Source organism: Leucopleurus acutus, assembly GCF_964270905.1.
Source record: "Leucopleurus acutus genome assembly, chromosome: 7".
In the NCBI taxonomy this organism is placed as follows: Eukaryota; Metazoa; Chordata; class Mammalia; order Artiodactyla; family Delphinidae; genus Leucopleurus; species Leucopleurus acutus.
Window position 1 is genome coordinate 26,080,176 of NC_139150.1, and position 25,099 is coordinate 26,105,274.

At 44.0% G+C, this 25,099-nt stretch overlaps 1 protein-coding gene across 1 annotated transcript in view; it reads right to left on the minus strand.

Moving 5' to 3' along the window:
* ZNF462 (zinc finger protein 462) overlaps positions 1–25,099 on the minus strand; it is a gene marked incomplete at its 3' end in the record, with an annotated part of 139,417 nt that overhangs the window by 33,920 nt on the left and 80,398 nt on the right. The window contains exon 8 of the mRNA XM_082842121.1: positions 811–1,078. Within this exon, the coding sequence (XP_082698247.1) occupies positions 811–1,078 (268 nt within the window). The remainder of the gene's footprint in view (positions 1–810; positions 1,079–25,099) is intronic.

Genomic DNA, 25,099 nt, shown 5'->3' on the forward strand with positions numbered 1-25,099 from the left:
ATTGTCTTTTTTTTTTTTTTAACAGATAAGGAACCAGAGACACAGAGAGGCTTAGTAACTTGTCCAAAGTCACACAGCCAGTAAGTGGCAAAGCTGGAGTTCAAACCCAGGTAGTCAGGCTCCATATTCTACACTCGTAACCATGAACCTGAACAGTATCTCCCAGGATGAGATGGAACCACAGGAGTTTAGATTAAATGACAGGAAGCACTCCAATCCTTCTCATACACAGGAGCAAAGGTGACTCCGGATTATCTTTTTTCTAGATGGGAACAATCTCTCTGTGATTGTTCAAGTTTAGTCTTCCCAGTGTGGAGTCTTGGTTCTCTGGGTGTCTTTCAATAACATGATCTTAAGAAATAAGAAATCTATACAAGGGTAGCAGGGGCGTCACGACTGCCGGTGTTCTCTCTTGACTTTGACTTTGCTTCCAAGAAGATATTTTTTTCCCCCAAAGACAAAATAAAAGGTGAGGGGGAGGGTGTGGTTTTCCAAAGGGAAAACACTCACTGTTTCACATACTGGGTCAGGGAAATCCTTTGCCATGATCTCACACTCCTTGGGCACCCATTTTCTCTGATTTTTAAACTCATTTGTAATGATATAGCTCTTCATCTCTTCCCCAAACCCCCAAAACAGTCTTCTGGAACTAGCCTCCTCTTGTGAAGACTGGACCCAACAACCCCTTCTTCATCCCACAGGCAGGGCCTCCCATGAGCTCCAGATAGGAGAGTGAAAGGGAAGAGTAGGGTGAGGGGTGAAGCGCGTGCTGCCACCTTGTTTTTCAAGGCTGTTCTTCATGCCACTTACTTAAAGCCTGTGTAAAAGGAGCAGTCTTTGCACTTGAAGAGCTTCTTCCCACCGTGCTTGTCCCTGTAATGGCGCCTGATGCTCTGGATGTAGCCAGAGGAGAATTCACAGAATTCGCAGTGAAGAACAGCTTCCGTCTTCTGCTCAGTGCCCCCCGCGGCTCCAGAAAGAGGCACGGGGCTGACACGGCTGTTGTTTCTCGCCAGAGCAGCAGATTGATAGTGGTTCAACTGCTGCTGCACATCTGGAGGCTCGGAGTAGGATGAGTCTGTGGACAGATGGGGAAGATGACACCAGACACAAAGAACACAGTGGAGGTTTGACACCTGAAAACCCCCAACATTAGTTTTGAGGTGTTTTTTTTTTTTTTTTCCTGTGGTACGCGGGCCTCTCACTGCTGTGGCCTCTCCCGTTGCGGAGCACAGGCTCCGGACGCACAGGCTCAGCGGCCATGGCTCACGGGCCCAAACGCTCCGCAGCATGTGGGATCTTCCCGGACCGGGGCACGGACCCGTGTCTCCTGCATCGGCAGGCGGACTCTCAACCACTGCGCCACCAGGGAAGCCCTAGTTTTGAGTATTTTTTTAAAGGAGTTGACTATGATCCCAGCTTTCATCTTCATTTACATTCTACAACGCATCTCTGGGGAAAGGCAGGTAGGGAGGAAGCGTCACTTCTTTTAATCTGACTTTGAGGGTTCACAGCATTTAAAAATAAAATTCTGAGGTTAAAGGTTTCCAAGTGAAGGAAGAAAGTAAACTTTTTTTAAAGGAAATTGCAGCGTGGCAACAGGCTGCCACAGAATCCCCATCCTTGTAGGTGAGATAAACAAACCCGCACAATGTACACAGGCATCCACATGAGAAAGGCAAGCAGAAGATGCAATATCTCCTCCTTTGCAGCCCAGAATTATTCAAGCCAACCGGGGGGAAAAAAGCCTTTAACAGAAATGCTCAAGCACATGGCACTCACAAATATAAAAGTGTTTTATGCCTTCGCTGTCAAGTGATTTAAATTTTAAAATATAAAAACCCAATAGTGTTCTCCAGGAATGGATGTTTAAAGCTTAGTCAGCATTAAGATGGAGATTTATTCATAAATCCCATTAAAATGAAATTCCAAACAAGTTTCCCTGAAAAGGTATTTGAAAGTTTGCAAGGAGGAAAATGCTGGAAGTGACAGGCACAAATCTTAAGGCTGTGGCGCTCCAATGTCATGTGGTGGGAAATCTACTGTAGACGGGGGGTGGGAAAATCTCAGGTTCTTCCTTAAATAAGAATTTTTTTAAAAAGAGAGAGAGAGCAAGTGAAAAGCAAAACAGGCCTTGAACCTTTTCCCAACACGCAGCTCTGAATGTTGAGGTCAGGAATTCACCAACGTTATCACCACCATTGTCCTATATAACCTGCGGCTGCCCATGAATGACACAAATGGGAGTCTGTGAATCCCACACAGATGAATTTCAGTGTAACTTTCCTTGAAAAGAAAACAAAGGACTCTTTTCTTAAGCCTTTCAAAAAGCAGGGGGGAAACGGGACAGAAACTGTACCAGCCTCCTCCTGATTTGATGGACACCTAATTTTCCAAAGTGTGATTTCCCCAGGCGGGACACGCGGGGGCTCTGTAAAACCCATATTTGATGAGACTGGTACCATCCATCCCATCGGCCTCAGAGCAGTTCCCTTATTGTGGGGTCACCTCTTGTCTTCAAAATACTAGAATTCCTCCCCTTCTTGTTTCCTCCTCCCCTCCTCAATTCATATTCCTCAGGATGGAGGAAAAAAACCCCTTTGGAAATTGTAAACAAACCTGCCACACACACACACACACACACACACACACACACACACACACACACACACACACACGTTCATTACCAGGTGTAAACTGAAGACAAAGGAAGAAAGACATTAACACAACTGAATTCATTTCAGCCGATTCTTTTAATCTCCTTTTTCCGTACTCCTCGACCCTAGCCTAGCCGATGAACCCACTCAGGATCACAATAATGCAACTGTCAACTTCTCATTCTTTCTTTCAACAGCAGGTTTGTTTACCATTTCATGGACTGTTTGAGGTGTTTTCTGGTTAAGCTCTCAAGACTAGTTTCTGCTTCAGACACGCGCACAATGAAGCACAATGCATGCTCTGCCTGCCTCTCCTGTTAACTGGGACTTGAGCTGCTGGAAAAGCACTGCCACGCCAGTACCCCGGCCAGCCCTGCCCTCTCGCCAGTGCTGGTCCTGGTTTGCTCTTAGCTCTACAGGAAAGAAATCCTGGGACCAGCAGGCCGAAGTCAGGTCCGACTGCCCTGACCAGTTGACCATCCACAAACCTCCCCAGAGACCAAAACAAAGGAACAGCCCATTTCTCAACAAGCAGCCACCACGGCCTCTAAGACTCAGACACAAGGCACTGGACAGCTCCAGTCCCTTTATAACAAAATTACAAACTGGCTCCTAATCCGAAGACAAACCAGGTCAATCCGTCTCCCCTACCTTCTGCCACCCCCAACCTAGAGCACACGTAAGACTCTCTTGGGTAAACTCCCCAAAGGGAGAGGAGTCTGACTCAACACATTTTTCTTGTTTCTAGGGTCTATGGCATATCATTCCACCCATCTCAAAAAACACATTCTCAATTTTAACACGGGTATTTCTATGTGATATGAAACTTGAAATAAAAATGCTAGAAGTCGTGGAGAAAGCATTCCAAGAAAGGACAGCTCATCAGCCCTCACAAATGGCAGTGTGAAGAGAACACCTGTATGTATCCGTGTCATAAAATCCTTCTTTCCTGGTTAAAATCAGATGGACAGGTTTACTTACAGAAAGAAGCAAATCCCACCACTTAGGATACACTTGAAATAATGCCCAAGTGATAACTTTCTGGGTCTTCTGAGAGCTTTACTGTCCTCTCTGGTGCCAAGACACACTCTTCCTCGCTCTCACTTGGAGTTTGTGAATAATGTACAGTTTTAGCACTTCAGGCACTAAAGTGACAAAGACGTGAGTGTGTCTGATTCCACTGATCCTAAAAAAGCCCATTTGCTGAGCTACAAAAAATCCCAGTTTGTTCACGAGGCATAGCCAGAAAGAAGTGCAGAAGAGGATGCTTTTGTGCCCAGGTTAGAAAGACAAACAGATTCTTAGCAGTGAAGGGCATGTCACATAAGTTAAAAATCATCATTAAGACTCTTTTCTTTCATTCCAAGCTTAAGAAAAGGAAAGGAAAAACACTCTGTGCTTGCAGAGCCCGACCTGTGGTCATGGGAACATACAGCAGCCAAAGCACAGGAGTACAGGTTACATCTTTACCGCCTCTTTGGCCACGAATATCTACGATGGAGCCAACAGCAAAGAGGGCATTGGTCCATCCATTCTTAACCCACCCCTGAGATGTGCAGTCTCAGAAATGAGTGTCGGTCTCTGACTTGTGACTTTATTTATGTGCAAAGTTTTGGAAATTAAATTATGATTTATAATTGCAGTTATAAAATAAATTTAGCTAAGTTATATGGAGCTATCCATTTTGTATACTGTCTATAGTAGGAAAATGATTTTATAAAAGCAAGATCATAACAGAACTGTAAAATGGATGGTCACAGCGCATCTAGGTGGGGCTTTGTAAGTTACTGAACAGCCAACAACGAATTCTCACCACTATGGTGTACGACATAGGTTCTCATGCCAATTTTACCGATGAGATGGCTGGGGCTGAGAATGGTTGGCCACACAGGTACCGAGAGGCAGAGGTAGGACTGGAGCAAAGATCTCTCTGACTCTAAAATCTGAAACTTGTCTATCAGGCATCTGACTCAATGGGTTGACCTCCGGGGTCCCCTGATGCAAGTCAGAAGAACATGAAAGAATATCTGAGTGTTCCATCAGCAAGAAACACACAGCAGAGAAGAGAGAGAGAGAGATGGCAGCAAGGGTGAAATAGCTGAGAAAGTAACATCAGACTAGGTAGAAATGGTCACAAAGAGAAAATAATATTAAACTGAATAGCAAAGAAAACACTAAAACCAGCACTTCAGAGCACATGGGAAAAAAGAATCAACAAAGTAAGATTCCTGGGAAAGAAAAAGAATATCCAACATTTCAAAATGCTTTATAAAAACAAAAAAAAGGGACCACCCAGGGGACACTTCTATAAGCACGCTACACAGGTAAGCACTGCAAATACCCAGAACTGGAGATGCGCCTGCCCGAATGGCATGCTTAAGTCAGATGCTGGATAAACTGCCCTAGAAAGATAACGCTCTAACATTCCTCAGGGGGATTTGGCTGGGAAAAGAAAGGTACACGAATACAAACGGGAGATGGGTGTTTCCCGGGGGCTCTTGGACAGCTCAGGATTTCAAACCGGGGAAGGGCTGAGTTCCAGATGAGACCTCCTACCCACCCCTCTCATTCAGTCAGGTTCCTGGAGAAATGGGAAATTTCTGGCTCTCATTCCAGACCCCCAGAATTCCAGCCAAACCCAGGTAAGTATCCATTCAAAGCGTTTTGTTTTGTTTTCTTTTCTTTTTTCTCCAGAGATTAGCCAGCACAGAAATAATCACTGGAAATCTATTTTATAGCAAACGACAAATAAGTGAACTCTGGAAGAACAATAAACATGACAGAATGAAGTCCTCGTGAACATTCTGATCCAACAAAATATTCGACACCCTCTTCGTGTCAGGCCACAGGCAGGCTCTAGGGACTCAAAGTCAAAGAAGGTGCGAGGAAGGAATCCCCTGGCGGTCCAGTAGTTAGGACTCGGCGCTCTCACTGCTGGGGGCCCGGGTTCAATCCCTGGTCAGGGAACTAAGATCCCACAACCCACAGGGCACAGCCAAAAACAAAAAAGAAGAAGGTGCGAGGGATGCCTTCTAGGAGCCCTGATCTACTAGGAGAAACACAGAGTAGCTGGCTGTTATGAAGATATACGCCTGCTCTGTGTCTAACACACTTAACTCTACTGACTGCAGGAATAAAAGGGGCAAAGAGAAAAACTGAACAGTACCAGGAGAGTTTAACTATTGCAAGATTAAGGAAGACACAGGGAAGAGTAAGAATCAATTGGGCAGTAAATTGTGGGAGCAGCAGAGAGGACAGCTCCCTTATGCGCTGAGTGATCTGAAAAGGAAGCTGTACGGGAGGATCAATTCTCAATTTTCCGCAGCTCCGCAGAGAGGGTGTGAGTGAAGGTGAAAAAGTGGCAGCAGTACCTTGGTGCCAGCGACCACAGTTAATTATATTTGAGCTAGATTTTCATGCAGGCTTGGGAGAGAGGCTCTTTGGTCAGGGCAAATCCAGTACCAGGAGAAAATAAAAGACAAAAGGATTTTAGGCAAGCAAATTTTAGAGGCGGCCAGGGGAGCAAACGGTTAAATGACACCCATTCATTCAGCAAACATTTATTGAACACCTAAGTCAATGGGTGACCCTGTTCTGGAACAGTAGGACATGGTCCCTGCCCTCAAGCAACTCACTGTCTCAGACAGACGTGTAAATAACTGACGGTGATACACTGCAAAGAAAAAATAAAAGTCTCAATGGAGCCACCTTATCTCCAAAGACCTAGTGGAGAAGAAGACAAAATCAGCAGTACCAGCAGTACTTGGTGACTGATGGAAGTAGGAGTGAGGGAGATGGAGGGAGGACGTCAAGAGAATCTTGAATTCCATTAATAAACGTAATTAGTATTAGCTAGTGTGTTAATTAATGAAATCACTACCAGACATGAAGCTACCTAAATGTTCAATTCACCACACCTCCACCTTAAGTCATAAATAGAAATTAAACAACTACATTCTTATCACAACAACAAAAGTGACTTAATTCCTACAGAGAAAAGAAATAAAGATCAGAGGATGAATCTGAGCAGAAAAATGTGTACATCGGAGGGTGAGGGAGATCGCATAAGGAAGGATTTAAAATCTTCAAGTCCTAAAATAGCATAGAGTTCAAAATGATGCACAGATTGTAATTTTCTTCAGAAAAGCAGGTGATTTGGCAACTGAAGGTTTGTAGTATAAGAAACCAGAAACAGAATATTACCTGTAGATAATTTAACAACAAATATGGTAAATGCCCAAAGTATAGGGGTTGGGTTGGGACCCAAATATGCTGGAAATACTGCCCACTGTTCCTAGAAAAATTGAGAAGGGCACACCAACGATGACAAGAGAGCAGCTAAAGACACACTTAGTTAACAGGCAGGAAGCTTTTGGAATGGCATCAACTCCTATCATACAATGGCTAAGAAACTCAGGCAAAGGACAAAAAGGGTCCAAGTATTTCCATGTACGTGACAGCAACCCAGGTATCTGTTGGTGACGAGATAGAGAATCCTCCTGCTTAGCAGTGAGCTTAGACAAGATCTGAGTCTTCACCTAAAGCCGAAAAACTCTGTCTGGTGGACACCTTAAACTCAACATGCTGCACATGGCCACCATCTTTGCTCACGCATCTCCGTTGGCGTTCTGAATGTGAGTCCATGGCTCACCACTTCGTTCAAGCTCAAACTGTGGGAATCCTCCTTCAGACTGTCAGATGTTTCCTGTGGCAGCACATTTCACCAGGTACCACATCCCAGAGACACATGTCATTTCTCACCTCCAATCATATTCCTCCTCCAGGGCCCTGCCTACCTTTCCCACTGTTCATTCACGTCCTCAGATCCCATACGGGCAACTCTTAACAACCTCCTAGCTGGTCTTCCTTCCTCCAAGATCTGTTCTAGTTTGGCCAGCATACACGTCATAGACATATAATGTATATCACTTACATGAGTATGATATGATTATGCCCCAGGCCTCAAGGATAAAGCCTACTCCTTGGTACATACAGCTCCACAGTCTGGTCTCAGCCTGTGTTTCCAGCCTCACTTTTGGCTAATTCCCAACTCCTTGCACTTCCTACATATCTCATCATTGGGAATTCTTGATCAAGGGCTCCCTGATGTTCTTCCTCTTCTTTATGCCTGGCAAATCCCTACCCATCCTTCAAAACCCAGCTGAAATGTCACCTACTCTGTGAGGCTTTCCCCCAACAATCCAGACAGAACCCTGCTCTCCTCTGTGCTTTGTCAACACACACACATAGTGATTTTCATCTGGATCTTATTATACTTCAGCTTACACTTACATATGTTCTCTTAAGCAACCTCCACCGACAAACCTGGCCTTATCTCTCTATGCCTTTAACCTTAAAACATCCCATGGCAACAGGGTCCAGGCTGGTTGCTGGAGCACTCTGCAGCAGCCCCATCCACTTCTGCTTCCAGCAGTTGAGTTAATGCTAACAAAAATCAGTTTTATTTTCTCCCAAACTTCTTTGTACCTGTTATATTTATATTTGTTACTGAGCTTATTCAATTTAATTAATATTACCTAAAATGATGAAAGATGGGTATAAAAGTTGCCATTTCCATGAAAGCTACATTAAGTGCTTGGAAAAGATTTGAGAAAGTCAAGCTGCTAAAAAAAATTACTGTCAAATTACGTTTTGGCAAGATAAAAGATTGAGGAGAACATAAAAGTCTAGAAGGACTCTGCTCTAAGATTGTTCCACAAATGTCTAAATTATCATGCCACTTAAAAGAAACTGAAACTGGAAGTAGTATAGGTGATTACAGTTTATGCAAGAGAGAAAATGGGGAACTCCAATCACAAGACCCAGACTCAAATACATAAGCTTGAAACCTACAGCACAATCCTGGTGAATGAATGCATTTTTAAGTGAAAATAAAATGCTTAAAGCATTTTTAAAAGGATTCCCTGCATTAAGAAATTTGCAAATATCACTGAGAAACTAGGTCTTGATTATATCAAATAAGTGTCAACTGTATCTATCTATATGTTTGACCCTTTTTTATATTAATTCAGAAAATACTTATTGAGAGGCTTCTGTGTACCAGGCACTTCTAGGCATTTGGGATACATCAGTGAAAAAAACCAGCAAGGATCCCTGCCCTCGTGGGGCTTACATTTTAGATTGACAGCAATAGTATCTTATGTGCTTTTATAGCCAGAGACTCATGGTCCTTTCATTCAAAAAAGTACTTAAGAAAACGTTTCCTGGATTGAATTTGTGAACAACTTTCTTAAATTCAATCCTGTACCTCTGTCTATCTCTCTGTTTGAAGTTATAAGAACTGTTTGTAGCACAGAGCTGTCAAGATGACTCACAGATTCAAGAGGTTTACTTATTTTTAAAGATTTCTTAGGTTCTATCTGAATTTCTTTGAAACTCAATTTCCTTCTCAAGATACCTGCTGTTCACTTCTTGCTATTAACAGGGAGCAGAATGTGGCATCCAGAACATGACCGACTTCAAATCACCAATTCAACTGTCCACGTATTTCCTTTGAAGACTCTCAAAAAGGTTCTCCAGATAGAACACGGGGCCATTCCAAAGGAAAACTATATTAGAAACTAAGCTTTGGAACACAAGCCATTTCAACTCCTCCTGGATAGCGTCTAAAGGGGAACAGAAATCTCTAAAGGCAGCCACGTTACTTTATTTCCTTCTTTTGATTATGCCTTGAAAACCTCCAGGCCAAGGACTCCGGCACCTCCTTGTCCTCTATCATCAGTAGAGCTCTCTGGCCTGGATGTACAAGATTATGATACAATGGCCAGGGGGGACAATGGGCACTGGATGACTATATATAGGAATTCTGGGCTTGGTTGTCATGGAGACAAACGGAAAAACAAATGCCTAATCCTGAAAATAAGGTTGAGGCCAAACTTGAAGGAAACACGCACTGAAAACTTCCTGTCATTCTGATGAGTAAAAACAAAACCTTGAAATATGATCAGGGAAAACAAAACAAAACAAAAAGTTAGTCTTCAAAATGACAAAAACAGCAAAAAAACGAAAAGGGGCAGAGATTTAGCACCCCACCATCCTTAAATTCACTGAAAGTGTCTCTCAAAGGCCTTATTTGGCATGAAGCTTCATGTTCTCATTTTCTCTATATTTTCGGGGGAATCCAGGCAAGTCTGACCTAAAACAAGAGAGAATTCCTGGACTTGCAATTCACTAGGTCCTATAATCAGGGACAAGCCCATTTGTTTCTCTGTATCATATTCCCCCAGTGGCATCACCATCCACCCAGTCAATAAAATCAGAACAAATCCTTGATTCATTTCTCTTTCATTCTATACATTGAATGAAAAAGCCCTATCGGTTCAACCTCCCAAAAAGCCCGTATCTGTGACCCACTGACGGTTCCACAGCCACTGCTTCTGTTCAGGCCCCTGTGGTTGCTTGTGTGAACCTGCATTGCAGGACATTCCTAACTGGCTTTCTATCTTCAAGTTTCTTCTCCCCCTAAGATCCCTTTCTTTTCTAAAAGCAAATATGATCAAGGTACTCAAGCCTTCTTACAAGAAAAATGTCCAAACTCTGAACATCAGTACCCTGGCCCACCTTCATCTTCCCAGACCTACCACACTCCACACCCACACTGCTCCCACTCAGTGCTACTGCCACAAGGAAAGTTCCTAACATTCACTCTGTGTGTTTTCGCTGCTTCTTTGTACATTCTTGCAATATCCTCCTTCGACTTCTCAGTCTGGCAATCTCATCTTTCAAGACTGAACTCAGTTCAAATTTACTATCACTATGAAGATCTTCCCTGATCTTTCTAGATACACTTATTTAACTCCCCCTTCAGGCTTTCCTGCTAGTACTCATGCCGCATGCAGGTTAATTTATTTTGCCTCCACCAGACTATGATCTCTTTGCAAGCAGGAGCCACGCATCCAGGCATGCGTGCATGCATCCATCCATCCAACTACCCACCCATAACTTGTCTAAAGTTCATTATCTCCCAGGACTTAGTTCAGGGCCTGGCCCAAAAGAGGTGCTCAATGAACGTGTTATGAAGATCCAAAAAGAGTTCAAACTGGAAAAAGTACTCTGGAAAACCCAGATTTAACAGGAAAATCCAATGAACCAAATGTCACTCTCTCCTTTAACACTGTGGTTAATAGAGCCGCCCCACTGAAACAGTGATCCACTTTTACTGAAACAAGCCTGGGTCTTTTCTGATTACCTGGAGAATGGCTTCTGAAACACTTGAGAATTTGAATGGCAGGAAATTCATGATCCATGACCATCCCAAGAAGTCACAGGCATAATTTCTGGCTTTCACCCTAAATCAGCAAAAAGTCTAAACTTTAAGACAGATGATATCAGGACACCTGGGAGCCACTTTGGATGAATCACTGTGAAACTCTCTCTCCTTTTTCGTACCCACTGGTAGGCACAGATCTGTGGTAGGCACAGATGTTCGTGAAATGCACAGGTGTAACGGTACCATGTATTTAAATGCACCATGACTTTGCTATAGTCAACACCTAAGGCCACGAAAATAGAGGCCTCTGCAATCCAGAAGGTATTCATGGATTACTTTCAGATTTTTAGCATTGCATCCTCACCGTATGAAATGTTTTACCAATTTTCCTCCATCATGGATGCACTCTCCTCCCAGATATGTAGTGTAAGGCTATTCATTTTGCAAAAGGACTGGTGGTGGCTCAGAAAAGCAGAGATGGCTTCACGTCACCCAGCCAGTCAGTGGAGAAACAGGAACAGAACCCGGGGCTCCTGCATGCCCCAGTTTCGAAAACACGTTCTTTTTCTGCCACAGCCATTAGCAAATATCACAGGTATTCCTTCTGTACTAAATGGTATTTGTAACTCAAAGTGTGTGTTCTTAAAAACCCTCCTTGAAACCGGCTGGAAATTTGTCGCAAAGCAAATGAACGCGTGGCGAAGGAGCCCTTTTCTAATGTTTTTCAGGAGGAAACTCTGGGCGGCATCTGCCAGTGTTCATCGAGACACTCTCGCAATACCAAATGCATAATTCACCTGCGACTCTTTGGAATTGTGTGATGAGGAAGTAATGCTTCCTGCTGTTCGTTTAGATCGTATAGATGTCTTTACCACACGGAAAATCCACCCAACAACGTGGAGTACAAAAGCCTCTTTTACATCAGTGGCTTGGCCGCAACAGTCGAGCGCTCGCTAGCAACTTCACATGGTATTCAGAGCTTACGGGCCATGGGCAAGGCCGCCCTGCTTCCTCCTCGAGGCCTGACCGGAGGGAAGATACCTACAGACTTCAAGGAGGCGGTCACAGTGTCCAGCTTGCAACAAACAGTACAGGGAGAGCCCGCACAGGGAACGATGCAGAGATTTCTCAAAAGCTCAGCGTAGCAAGAGGAAAGAACACATCTGAGGAGAAGCGTATATATTTAGATACCTGTCGAGCTCTAAGTGACGGTATGGAAATCGGGTGAGGATAATGATGGCGGATCAAGAACAGAACGCGCAGCCGCACTTCAAAGCGCACGGTTATTCTAAAATTGTCCCCCAGCAGCAGGAGTCTCTGAACCCAACACACCCAGTGGGTTTCTTACCCGTTTTTTTCCTTTTCTCTTCACCTCTTCCCATGCAGTGGAAGAAAATCCTGGCTCCGGGTAAAGCTGTATTTTTAATAACATTAAAGCAGTAGGTTCTTCTCTTGGGACAGACACTCTTGCACCCACTCCAAACTCCCCCGCAGGAATATTGCTAGTGATGCTGGGCTCAGGTGTAGGGCGTAAACCTCCAAGAAGCAGAAGGAGCAGGCAGTCAAATCTAGGCTCACCTTTCACTGGCTTAGCAGCTCTCGGTCATCAGGTATGTCAGGTGCTTTTGCACAAGTCTCTCACTGATCTTCACCATGACCTTATGACATGAGATGTGTTACTTCCCATTTTACAGATGGGGAAACCAAGGGAGCACCTGGAAAACAGGCAACTTCTCAGCGCCCCGGAGCGTGCATGTGCGCCTCCTCGTAACCCTTGGGGACTCTCAATTAAGCAGTCCTCTGGTTCCTCATTCATAAAACGGAGACAGTGATACCCACGACTTCATAGGGTGCAGTGCAAAGAGGAGAGCAGTGTGTAAAGTACAGCGTCTGGCACGGGGTGGGGGTGGGGGTGCTTTAAGGGCCTCAGTTCCACAGCAATGAAAATCTACATCATATATTTTGCACTAAACGACAAATTGCCTTTTAGTGTTTACGGAGTGTTTTCTATAGATGAAAGATTTTGATCTCCTTCGCTGGACTGCAGGACGGAGTGGAATGAGCATCTCTTACACTGCTCTAAACAGATGTAACTGACATTCACCCCAGCTCCAGGCACATGGCAGGTGTTCGGCAGCTCGTTTGTGACTGATTGATTCTGGGCACAGCCAACTGCACTGCCCCTTCTGGCAACAACCGGCTGGCTTACTCTGTGGGTGAGGATGGCTGCCATGGGGAGGGGACTGATCGAGGGGCTTGGAGTCAGCTCAGAGGCAGGGCTCGACCCCAATAATACACCAAGTCACCCCCATTTTGTTAGATAACGAGGCACACAGAATGGTCACAAATCAACTTGCTACGAGAAGGCACATCAGAGCAAATTTAATTCCCAAAGTTTAGAAGCTTTCTTGGCCACCATTCCGGGGTCTATTTCCTCTTAAAGGCTTTTCAACGTCACCTCCAGCTTTGAGCAAGGTCCCTGGGTAACCGACTGGGGGGTGTGATCATCCCCATCATTAACGATGCTCTCCCAAAGGCCCCTACCTAACACTGCCGCTGCTGCCCTTTTCTCCGTTACCTTGTTTTCTTTCTCTCGATTGTACTTCTAACCACCTGATCTACAGTACGTATGTATTGGTCGATTGGTTGGTTCTCCCCACTATCTGTGAGGGGTTTGTCTCAAACTTCTTAACTTGCATGGATGTTTGGATTTTATTTCATAACCAACGAGGGCATCTAAGCTTTCTTGGGGACTTCCGGCTCAGCTGGGCACGGAGTGTCTGCCCAAGACTCAGTATGAAAAATGTTAAGGGTCTGTGACAAAAGGCAGTCCTGCCATTGAACCAGCACGCGTCTCGGCCTCCTGAGGGTCGTGGCCAGCGTGCAGCACCAAGAACAGCAGCACTTAAGACTAGATTCATTCACTTAAATAGCTCATTTGAGTGCCTATGCGTGCAAGGTAATCTGCCACGCTCTGGGGACTCAAAATAAAATGATGGCTTCTGCTGGGACTTCCCTGGCGGTCCAGTGGCTAAGACTCCACACTCACAAAGCAGGGGGCCCGGGTTCAATCCCTGGTCAGGGAACTAGATCCTGCATGCCACAACTAGAGCCCGCATGCCGCAACTAAAAGATTCCGCACGCCACAACCAAAGATCCCACGTGTCGCAACAAAGACCCGGCACAGGCAAATAAATAAATACTTTTTTAAAAAATATGATATGCCCTTTTAAAAAACAATGATGGCCTCTGCCTTCAACAAGCTGATGGTCCTTATATGTGGAATCTAAAATATGACATAAATGAACTTATCTACGAAACAGAAACAGACTCACAGACATAGAGAACAGACTTGTGGTTGCCAAGGGGGGTGGGGTGGGAGAAGCATGGACGGGGAGCTTGGGATTAGCAGATGCAAACCATTACATACAGAATGGATAAACAACAAGGTTCTACTATAGCACAGGGAACTATATTCAATATCCTGGGATAAACCACAATGGAAAAGAATAAGAAAAAGAAGGTGTATATACATATGGAACTAAATCACTTTGCCATACAGCAGAAATTAACACAACACTGTAAATCAACTATAGTTCAATAAAAAAAAAAAGAAGTGGATGGTCTTGGGGGGGATGGAAAGTCAGACAGTTACAATAGAGTACGATCAGCTCTGAACTAAAGAGTGCCCAAAGATGTGAACAGAAAGCAGGTCCCTTAGCCAGGCAGGCAGAGTTAGGAAGATTCAAGTTTTCAAGGATGAGTAGGAATTAGCCAAGTGAATGGAATAAAGAGGAGGTCAGGTGAAAATAGTGGAGGAGGACATTCCAGGAAGGAGGACTAGAAAGGCCTGGAGGGTGAGAGCAGGACCCTGTGCAGACAGGGCCTCCAGGACAGCTGCAGCGCAGAATGCAGCAGGAAGAAGGGGTGGGGAGTGACCCCGAGAGAAAGAGGGGCCCAAGTATCAGCTTTCCGTGCTGAGCTTGAATCTCCTATGAAGGCAGAGCAGACAGCCACTGGAGGGTCTGAAGCAGGAACCAGGTGAGATAAAGGCTTCGCATCTGTACCTTTTCTAGGTCTATCGATTGCACCCAGAGCCCTGCCCCGTCTCTCAGATAGGGAAGGCAGCTTGGCATAAATGCATTCCCACCATGAGAGAAAACCAAGCAGCAGCACGTTCCTTATTGATGAGGGATAGCAGCAGCTGCCTGTGACTCCATGCTTTGTGTTGTCAAGTAGAAAACACCAATGTGGTAACTCTTCCCCTCTGGATTTTACTAGCAGGTTGGAATTGTTCATTTGAAATTCAGTTCCTACTGTTTCAACTGAACACATTACATTTACATCTGGAATAGATTATGGTCCTACTACCTATGGGAAGGAAAACTGGAAACCCAGGAGGCTACCTTTTCTGCTCCCTACCAACCCTTCATGTGCAAGAAAATACCAAGGAAGCACAGGAAACCAAGTGGTATGTCCACACGTTGGCAAACACCAAAAAGACGTAGGCGCCAGCCAAGATCTTGTGGTCTGTTGTTCAAATACAGCATCTCAGCAACATCCAAAAGGTTTCTAAATCTGTATTGTACTCCTTAATTTTAACACCCATGTGTCAACCCAAGGACACTTAATACATATTTCTTGGACTCAGACTCAACTCAATGGTCAAAATATTATCTTGTACAGTGATTCAATATTCTCCTGGATTCATTAGTGTTCTATAAATGGTTTGTTTCGTCATAACAAATATTATATCTACTATATGTTAGGTATTTGACAGATACCAAGACCATCAGAGCTCACACTTCGAGGGCTCTCTGGTTCTTAGGGGACATTATTGAAACACATATGAAAATGAGTGCGTGCTCAAGGAACAGAGCCAACGCCCACGGGCATTTCTACCTGTTGTGAGCGGAGAGCCTGCAAGGCACTGTGGGTCTGGGGTCAGAAAAAAAAAAATCCAAATCTTGACTTACTGCTTTAAACCACTGTCACGATTATCTACAGAACACAACTTTCATTTTACATTTACAGGACATCTACTCTAGAAAGTGATGTCCAGAATATAATATGCCAGGTGTTTAGAAAGATGGGCCGTGGGCAGGACAAAAACCCTGTCCCTGATGAGCTCCCTTTCTGGTAATATTGTGGAGTTGGCAGAACGGACCACATGTCCCCCGGCGAGGTCGGCCACGGCACTGTGGGGTTTCAGAGGAGGGAGAGCTGACTCATGTCTGGCATCACAGGAAACACCATGGAAGCGAAACGTGCACCTGGCTTTGAAGGACAAGCAGGGTCTGGACATGGGGAAGCAGAGGAAGGGAGGGGCAGCTGGGGGATGGGCATGGAGAATGCCGAGTGGGAATTTTTTTTTAATAGGCCAGGTAGAGCTGCTAGAGGTTCTCGAACAGGAGAATGATAGGACTCTCAACCTTGCTTAGAGTGGACTGAAGGGAGCAGTGTGCAGGTGGGGTGGCTATGGTAATGGCTTGGGTAAGAGACGGGGAGGGGAGAGGAGGGGAGGGGTGGGTGTGAAAGGAAGTAAGGAGACGGAAACCACAGGACTGAGTAGGCAACTGATGGGACGTGGGTCCAAGGAGACCCGGATACGCAGTGGATCCTAGCTGGGTACCAAGAGCCCTGGCAGAGGGGCAGGCCTGGGAGGAAGAGAATGAGTTCCATTTTAGAACCTCTGCGGTGGAGGCTGAGTGGGACACCCAGGTGCAGAAAATAAAGAGCAGATGGAAAAGACGGTCTGGGGCTTAACCTGATTATGGCTGGACGTGGAGATTTTGGTGGCATCCTCAGAAAAGTGAGAGGTGGTTCCGTGTGTCCGTGAAGGGGGAGAGCGCAGAGGAGAGGACTGAGGACCAGACTGGGGTCCACGTGATGGCAGCTGTCAGCGAAAACAGGGTAAAGAGATGGTATCATCAGAGAGGCCAGCGGAGAGCCTGAAACATACAGCAGGACCCAAACCACGGGAGGAGAGCTTCCCCGGGAGGAAGGTCAGCAGTTTTAAATGCCACGGACAAAAAAAGAAGGATGAGGCAGGAGCAGAGGCCGTGGACTTGTTTGTCTGGAGTTGCTGTCCACCTCTGTAAGAGCCATTCCATTAGCACGCTGGAGCCAAAGCCACACTGCAAAGGATTCCAGAGAGGGCGGGGAGGAGAGGAGGCGGCAGCAGGTGTAAACAAGGGAGGAATGACTCCTTCCCAGAGAGAATGTCTCTGGGGTTGGCCAGCAGGTCACTTCATGAGTGGTTTCAATAAAACGCTGAAGGCAGAACACAGACTCCAGCAGTTTGAGAAGAGAACGAGTGGTGAGGAAGAATAAGTTGGGAGTATTGGTTCTTTTCAAGAGATCTGGAGGCTAAGATTGCAACTGCAGGAAATACTGCAGAAGTTCTTACCCAAGAATGGTTTTCATATTCAAAACACAGAGCACTCTCCCAGGGTTCATAGCGCTCCCTTTTCTAGACTCTCCAAGGGAACAATAACACATCTGAGAACGAAGATTTAGGGAGACTGTGTGACATCGTAGACAGAGCTGTGGAGTTAGGCCGACTCCACCCTCCTCCAACCCTGCCAGGTAGTAACTGTGACCTTTCTTAAGATTATTTTTCTCCTTCCAAAAACAGCAGGAAGCTGGTTACGGAAGTTCCTATTTTATGGAACTGTTGTGTGGATTAAACCAGTATTCGTGAAGTATTTAACAGACACGCAATAAATGACAGTTATCATTAATTTAAAATATATACTGATTAATGCCAATAATAATAATGTCTAACTTTGGGACTTATCACTGCATTACACCCACTGATTAGGACATCAAGCGCAAAGGAGTTTCTTGTGTAGGTGGATTCCATCAAGCCCCAAAGTCTAAAGAAATTTAAATCAACAGGACTCCTGATTAAGCACCACTCTGCAAACACTGAATTATTTTAGACTCCCAAGAAACAATTCATGATGCTAAGAGATTTCATTCAGCTTCCAAGGCAAGATGTGAAAGTATTTTTCCTTTTCCATTAAAAAAAAAAAAAATCCTCATCAATCTCTGGTTGTTGACAAATTATCATAAATTGACAAGAAATTTGCTTTTACTATGCTACTTTAATACTAAGATTTCTACAGTACTTCAGAATGTGAAAGCATTTTCATATGCTATCTCATTTTATCCACAAAATAACCCCAAAAAGTAGGCATCATTATTGTCTTACGTATAAGAAATCGTGGAAGGTCAATGATTTATCTCAGCCCACACGTGTGAGACGGAGGCAGTCAGGCCCTCTGCCTGAGGCTGCCCATGCTGGATGGTCCACAGCCTCCAATGTGGGTGGTACTTCCTGGATTTGGACCTCAAACTCAGGTGTCCAACATCCCCAAGCAGACTCTTAAGGAAAGATGATCTATACAAATAACTGGTTTTGGAAAGATCATTCATTCCTCATTTTCACTAGCTCCAGCTGGGTTAAAATGGGTCCTCCTGGCATCTGCTCAATCAAAACGCACCCAGCGATACACAGGGAGAGTCATGCTCCGCACCAGTACTGCAGTGCGACCCTAAAATTACACTGGAAAAAAATCGTCCTGAGTTGGGGAAGAGGTTCCATGGAACCCCGCATGCTTCACCGGAGTGGGAGTGCCTGCGGGGAGCCACGGCCACCAGACGTCCTGGAGCAGGACCTCTCGTGTCTCACATGCTGCTGACCTATTGCTGTTAATCACCTTCACACTGCTTTGGGAGACAGGAAGCCCAGGGGTCACAGGAGAGATGCTCCACCTGGTCCACAGGGAGAGTCTGGGGCTGCGGGGGTGGGGCTGGTCTCCATGCTGCTTAACATGTATGGCTTTACGTCACCAGCTCAAGCATGGTCACCTCCTTTTACTGGGATGATGATGATTAGCATAAACACCACCAATTTACTCAGTATATTATGAAAGCTGTTTTCTCTACACTGTTCTTGCCATCTCGCCATTTAGAAAATGTTAAATAAATAAATAAATAAAATCTTAAACCTGCCCTTGACTTAACACAGAACTACCATCCTTCCACCCCGTAGTTCTCAAACACTCTTTTCTGCCCTGGCAACACACAGTGGGTGGACATCTATGTAGCCTACGTTCTTCCCTAGGGATACTGTGATTTAGATAGTATCCCAGAAAATTAGAGAAGGCAGAAATGTAGTGAAAAGCACTGGGATAGGGGCACATAATAATAAAGCCACTGAAAAAAAAGGAAGAGAAAAACAATTCCATCCTGTATTTTAGCACTGAACTTAATCATTTTTTAGACAATCGTTTTTTTCCAGTCTTTCATTATATAGGTAGCACAACCAAGATGCAAAAGTATACTGTAAATGTATCAGCAAAAATGGTCTTATTTTATTATTAACAATATATAGAAATTACTGATTTTAATGTGTTAGTCGGGAAGTTTACTTACACTTTACTGCCTGCCTTTAATTGAGCTATCACAATTGTTCCTTCGAACAGACACACTGGTGGCATTATTCTTGTTTGCATGCAAGTTAGATGTGGATCTCTCCATCTTTCCTTCTCTGTATTCCTAATTAAAAACTTCCCCATGGGCAACATTTTAAAATACTGTTAAATCAGAGTAACAGGAAAATCACAATTCACAAGTACAATATAATAATTTGTGATACCACAGCTACTAACTCTAGCTCCTCACTCCATTTATTCACTCTTAGCTTTGGGACAGACAAGGTAAACACCGCCGCTATCCGCAACTTCTACCAACTTGGTTGTGACCCCATGCCTGTCTCTTTCACTCAGGAAAGTACCTTGGAAAACTTAGAAGTCAACTGATGTTATAGAGGGATAAATCGGAATAAGCTCAAATTTATTTTTAAAAATAAATTGATAGGGGCTTCCCTGGTGGCGCAGTGGTTGAGAGTCCGCCTGCCGATGTGGGGGACATGGGTTCGTGCCCCGGTCCAGGAAGATCCCACATGCCGCGGAGCGGCTGGGCCCGTGAGCCATGGCCCCTGAGCCTGTGCTCTGCAACAGGAGAGGCCACAACAGTGAGAGGCACACGTACCGCAAAAAAAAAAAAAAAAAAATTGATAATTTCAAAAAGATACATGCACCCATATGTTCACAGCAGCACTATCCACAATAGCCAAGACATGGAAGCAACCTAAATGTCCATCAACAGATGAATGGATAAAGAAGATGTGGTATATTTATACAATGGAATACTACTCAGCCATAAAAAAGAATGAAATAATGCCATTTGCAGCAACATGGATGGACCTAGAGATTATCAAACTAAGTGAAGTAAGTCAGAAAGAGAAAGACAAATACCAAATCACTTATATGTGGAAGATAAAACACGACACAGGGACCTCCCTGGCAGTCCAGTGGTTAAAACTCTGTGCTTCCAATGCAGGAGACGGAGGTTCAATCCCTGGTTGAGGAAATAAGATCCCACATGCCGTGCACAGTGTGGCCAAAAAGTACAAAAAGAAAAAAATTAAAAATAAAATATAACACAAATGAACTTATCTACAAAATAGAAACAGATTCACAGACATAGAGAACGGACCTGTGGTTGCCAAGGGGCAGGGGGCTGGGGGAGGGACGGAGTGGGAGGTTGGGGTCAGCTGATGTAAGCTGTTATATACAGAACAGATAAACAAGGTCCTACTGCACAGCAAAGGGAACTATATTGAATATCCTGTGATAAACCATAGTGGAAAAGAATATTAAAAAAGAATGTATATCTATGCATAAGTGAATCACTCTGCTGTACAGCAGAAATTAACACAACCTTGTAAACCAACCATACTTCAATATAAAAAAAAAGTAAATCAGATTTGTGGTTAATAGAGATAACCTTGAAAACAGATTGGGAAAGCTTGAGATTAGAGCCAGGAAGACCGGTGGAAATCAGAGGAAGTACAAGGTGAGGGTTATTCAGCGTTGGGGTCTGGCGGGTTGGAAACCAGAGAAGGACTAAGGAGGCAGAGACACGAGGATGCAGGAGAAAGCCCCTTTGAAATGGCTAGGCCTAGGATCTGGGTTGGCTAGACAAGGGATCAGTAGTGGTCAGAGAGAATTTACGGGTTTGAGATGCTGGAAGTAGAGTGGCTATGGTGAGTCCAGCCACAGATGAAGGGTGGCGGAACACAGTCAGGAAGACGTGAATCTCTCTAGCTGAAGAAACCAAACATTCACTGAGTCATGACCACTGAGTCTAGTATACTGAAATTCCAGCGCACGACGGTCATGGCTGGGGTAAAAAGGCAGGCTGTGAGCCTGGCACTGAGTTCACTGAGGAAGCTGAAGGAACATTCCAGAAGATAAGAAGGAAATAAGCAGAGAGCAGACACTTGAAAAGTGAAGGAAGCAAAAATGTTCTCAACAGGTAGCAGCAAGTAAGGACTGCACCCACTCTTCTTCTTGGCTGCTTGGAGGAAAGGGATTAGTCGTTTCGGTCACAGAGAGTTGAGAGGGAGATGGAGTTGCCATGGGGGGCGGTAGGGGGCAAAGCTAGTTAGCTGGAGGAGGGAGGTGTGACCAAGGAAACGTGCAACATCATGGTGCACACAGCACAATTCCACTGGCTTTTTCCAAACATCGTGTGACACAGCTGAGCTCGCAGTCACTGAAATTCCCAGGCTTTTTCACACATAAACTACTGTTTTGTCTGTCTGTTTTCCTTGTGTGTGGTTTATTCTGCCGCCCTAATTCACATCAAGAAATATTTATTGAATGGCCTGCCAAGTGCTAAGACTCTGAAATAGTCCTTGACCTCAGAGAGCACACAGTTTAGTTGTGGAGACAGATATGATAACCGACAATTATAAGAATATTTGGCAAGTCTAGTAATGGAAGTGAATACAAAGGTCAGAAGCTACCCAGCATGTTTTATATTTATTCCCTAACAAAATCTCATTTTCAGCTCATTACTCTGAACAGTCTAGACAGTCTGTAATCTTGATTTTGTCATTTAACTATGGACCATTTGCCAGTATTTCAAATGTATTAAGTCTTAAGCAGTAGGAAGAGAGACTTTACTTAAATAATTTTTTAGACGGTGAATGAGCCTTTAAGGTGAAATAAATGAGTGAAATTTTGATTGGCGAAACCTCAAAGGCCTTATGTAATTCTGAGACTCCCATCTTAAACACATATATCACATTCACACAAAAATTCTTGAAGCCTTTAAGTACTCAATGTTTATGATTTGAAGGGGAATCATTTTTGTTGGTTTGTTTTGAGATATGGACCCTCACATTTTAAAACTATAGTGAGTCAAACAGTGATAGAATCTTCCAAGTAAAGACAAAAACATGAAAAAAAAGTAGTTTGTATACTGTGGTCCCAGTTTTAGAAAAAAAATTAAAATAACAAAACAGAGCCTGTCTGTATATGCAAAGAAGAAACATCTAGATGATTCTACAGCAGACTGTTATTAAATTCTTTCGGATGCAGAGAGGCTGGCATTATGGGTGGTCCTCACATTTTATGTTATGTACTGCCATAAAGCTCTTCTTTAATCCTAAGTAGGTATTACTCTTGTCGTCAGGAGGAAAAATCTATGCAGACATCTTCAAAAGGGATAAGTACCTCCCATGACTAGTTTTAAAGCACATTCATTCTTGAAGACTTACAGGTATCAACATCAGGCACCCATAGCTCAAAAGTACCCTCCCACTGCCAAAGGGGACAGGGACCCCGCTGCTGGTCTTCCTTGTTTAGCCCAGCTTCTTAACAATGAAAAGACCTCTCCCTGGTGTTAATTACCCCTACAGTTTGGTTCTACCTCCCCTCATCTCGCCAACTATCCTCCCAATAACTTCCCTACACACCCTCCACTCTAGCCAGACTGGTCTTCTTGCCATCCCAGGAACCCTTCTTTAAGTTTGGTCACTTCTGATACTCCTCCCACCTGGAATAGACTTCGATCTGCCCATAAAAAAATCCTACTCGCCCTTCAAGGCCCAGCCTGAGTCCCACCTCTTCCAAGAAGCCCTCCAGGATTCATCAATTCCTTCTCTTCTCCATGGCTGCAGCCAATAAAATCCAAATGCAAAATTTCTCACTTGTTATATTCTGCTCTTCTAATTAACTCTACGTATTTATTAACTTAAGCTCTAACTGTCAATCAACAATAAAATTTGGCTTTGTTTTCCTTTGGAAGATTCCAGGGCCCCCAGACATGTAAGAATAGGTTTCATCTTCTCCACTCTGGCTCATTTATGCATGTGTGTTTCTGCTGCGACTCTCTGATGAAATGGCACAAAGGTTAAGGGCATAAGCTTTGGGTTCAGACAAGGTCCACCACATATATGTTTTATGACTTTGGGACTCATCATTTCAGTCTCAGTTTCCTTCTCTGTAAAATGAGACTAATAATAATTTTTAATTCTGATTCATCAGACATATTAAATCTGATGGCAAATTTAAGGCAGTCAGCCGAAGTAAATAAAAATTATGATTAATTTTACCACTTCAGAATTAAACCAAGAGACGACAGCCAGAAACCTTATAATAACCCAGAATGGATGACTTTCAAACTGGTCATGGAGAAGAAAATAACTAGGAGTGCTAAAAATCAAGGACTCCGGGAAAGTTTGAGAAGGTCATCCTGTGTTGCCCGATGGGGCAATCACAACAGCTCTGGTGGAGGGCTCACAGCACATGAACATAAGAGATGACATAGGAGGTGGCTTCCATGAGGCAGGTAAGAATATTTTGTGTCCCCGAGGAAGCTGGAGAGCGTAGCCTTGGAATGACTTCTCCAAGAGCAGTGTACAGGTAAATAAAACCTTAGCTGGGCCCTGTACTCTTAGCCAAACACCTCTTTTGGGTTGACCCTGATGACTATGAAACTACTTACAAAACAGAGGAGCACTCTGGCAGGAATACGTCCCCCTTCCTGGGCATAAACAGCAAGGGACTGACTTCAGTAAAAGGCAAGCAGACCCAACTTACCTGAACCTTTCACGTCAGTTTGGCCAGTCTTTATCTTGCCGTTTTTGATTAAGTACCACCACTGGAATTTTTCAGTAGGATATTATTTAGGATTATGAATGAATTAAGAAAGTGCGTACATCATTTGGACATGCTGGGCCACACCACCAAAACTCACATAATTTATTTTAAAAAATAAATAATAGCTGCTTCAAGAAGGTTATTTCTGGCACTTCTCATCTCGGCTCTTAAAAACAATTCTTTTTCACATGGCCATCTTGCCCGGGACATACCCTCTGCTCCAGCAAAGCTGCCCCAGGATATCTACCTCTGAATCATGGCTCACACACACTAGTCCTCCCAAATCCAATACCCTTCCCTCTGCTTGTATAAAATCCTCTAGTGCAGAACAGTATTTGGAAGAGAGGAGAGGACCTATGAATCATAAGAAGTCTCAAAAGAGTTTAAGGGATTTTATATTCAATAAAATTGCACTAAAATATCTAGCTCTGGTTCCAGGGGAAAAAAAAATCAAGGTGGGCAATGATAAGACAAAAAATCTTCCTTTCGAAAAAGACCCGAGATAATTTTAGATGATTTGCCTAACAATTGAATATATTTTCTGCCGAAGAATAAAGTAAATTTCTCCTTCCTTTTAGATACTTCCCACAATTGAGGTTCTGGAGGACTTTAAGGTAACCTCCAACCAAGAAATGCAAAAGTCAGCTGCGGAATTATGAAGCAAATTCTGGTGTTGCTAGGAACTAGCTCTGAATGAGTTGGGTAGTATATGCTTGTACTTCTGAGGAACAAATGTTTTTCTTGGCATGGGAAGAGGGAGATGGGCGAGTTGACTGAGTTCCCAGGACATGGAAAGCTTATATTTGAAATGTTTTTCAATCCTTGGCACATGAAACTGTGGCGAATTCAGAAAGTCACAGAAATCTCAGGCAGGTGGGTTTCTTGGGAAGGGTCTATCACATGATATTCGACTTCAGGGTAGTGATAATTTCGGAGGCTCCCTATTTGCTGATGAGGGCAAGGTCTATAATTTAACCGCTGAAGACTTTTGGATGTCTAATAGAAGATGCGGAATCATCTGTACCACTCTGCACCACTGGAGTTACAGGATTCTTAAGTCTTTATAGGAGAAATGCCACTCCTCATAATAAGCACTAAAATAAACTCTAGATCAGATTTTAATGTAGAAATTCTGAAGTCAAAAAAGGGAAGGTTAGTATTCTCTGGCCAGATAATTTTGAGACCAGCAG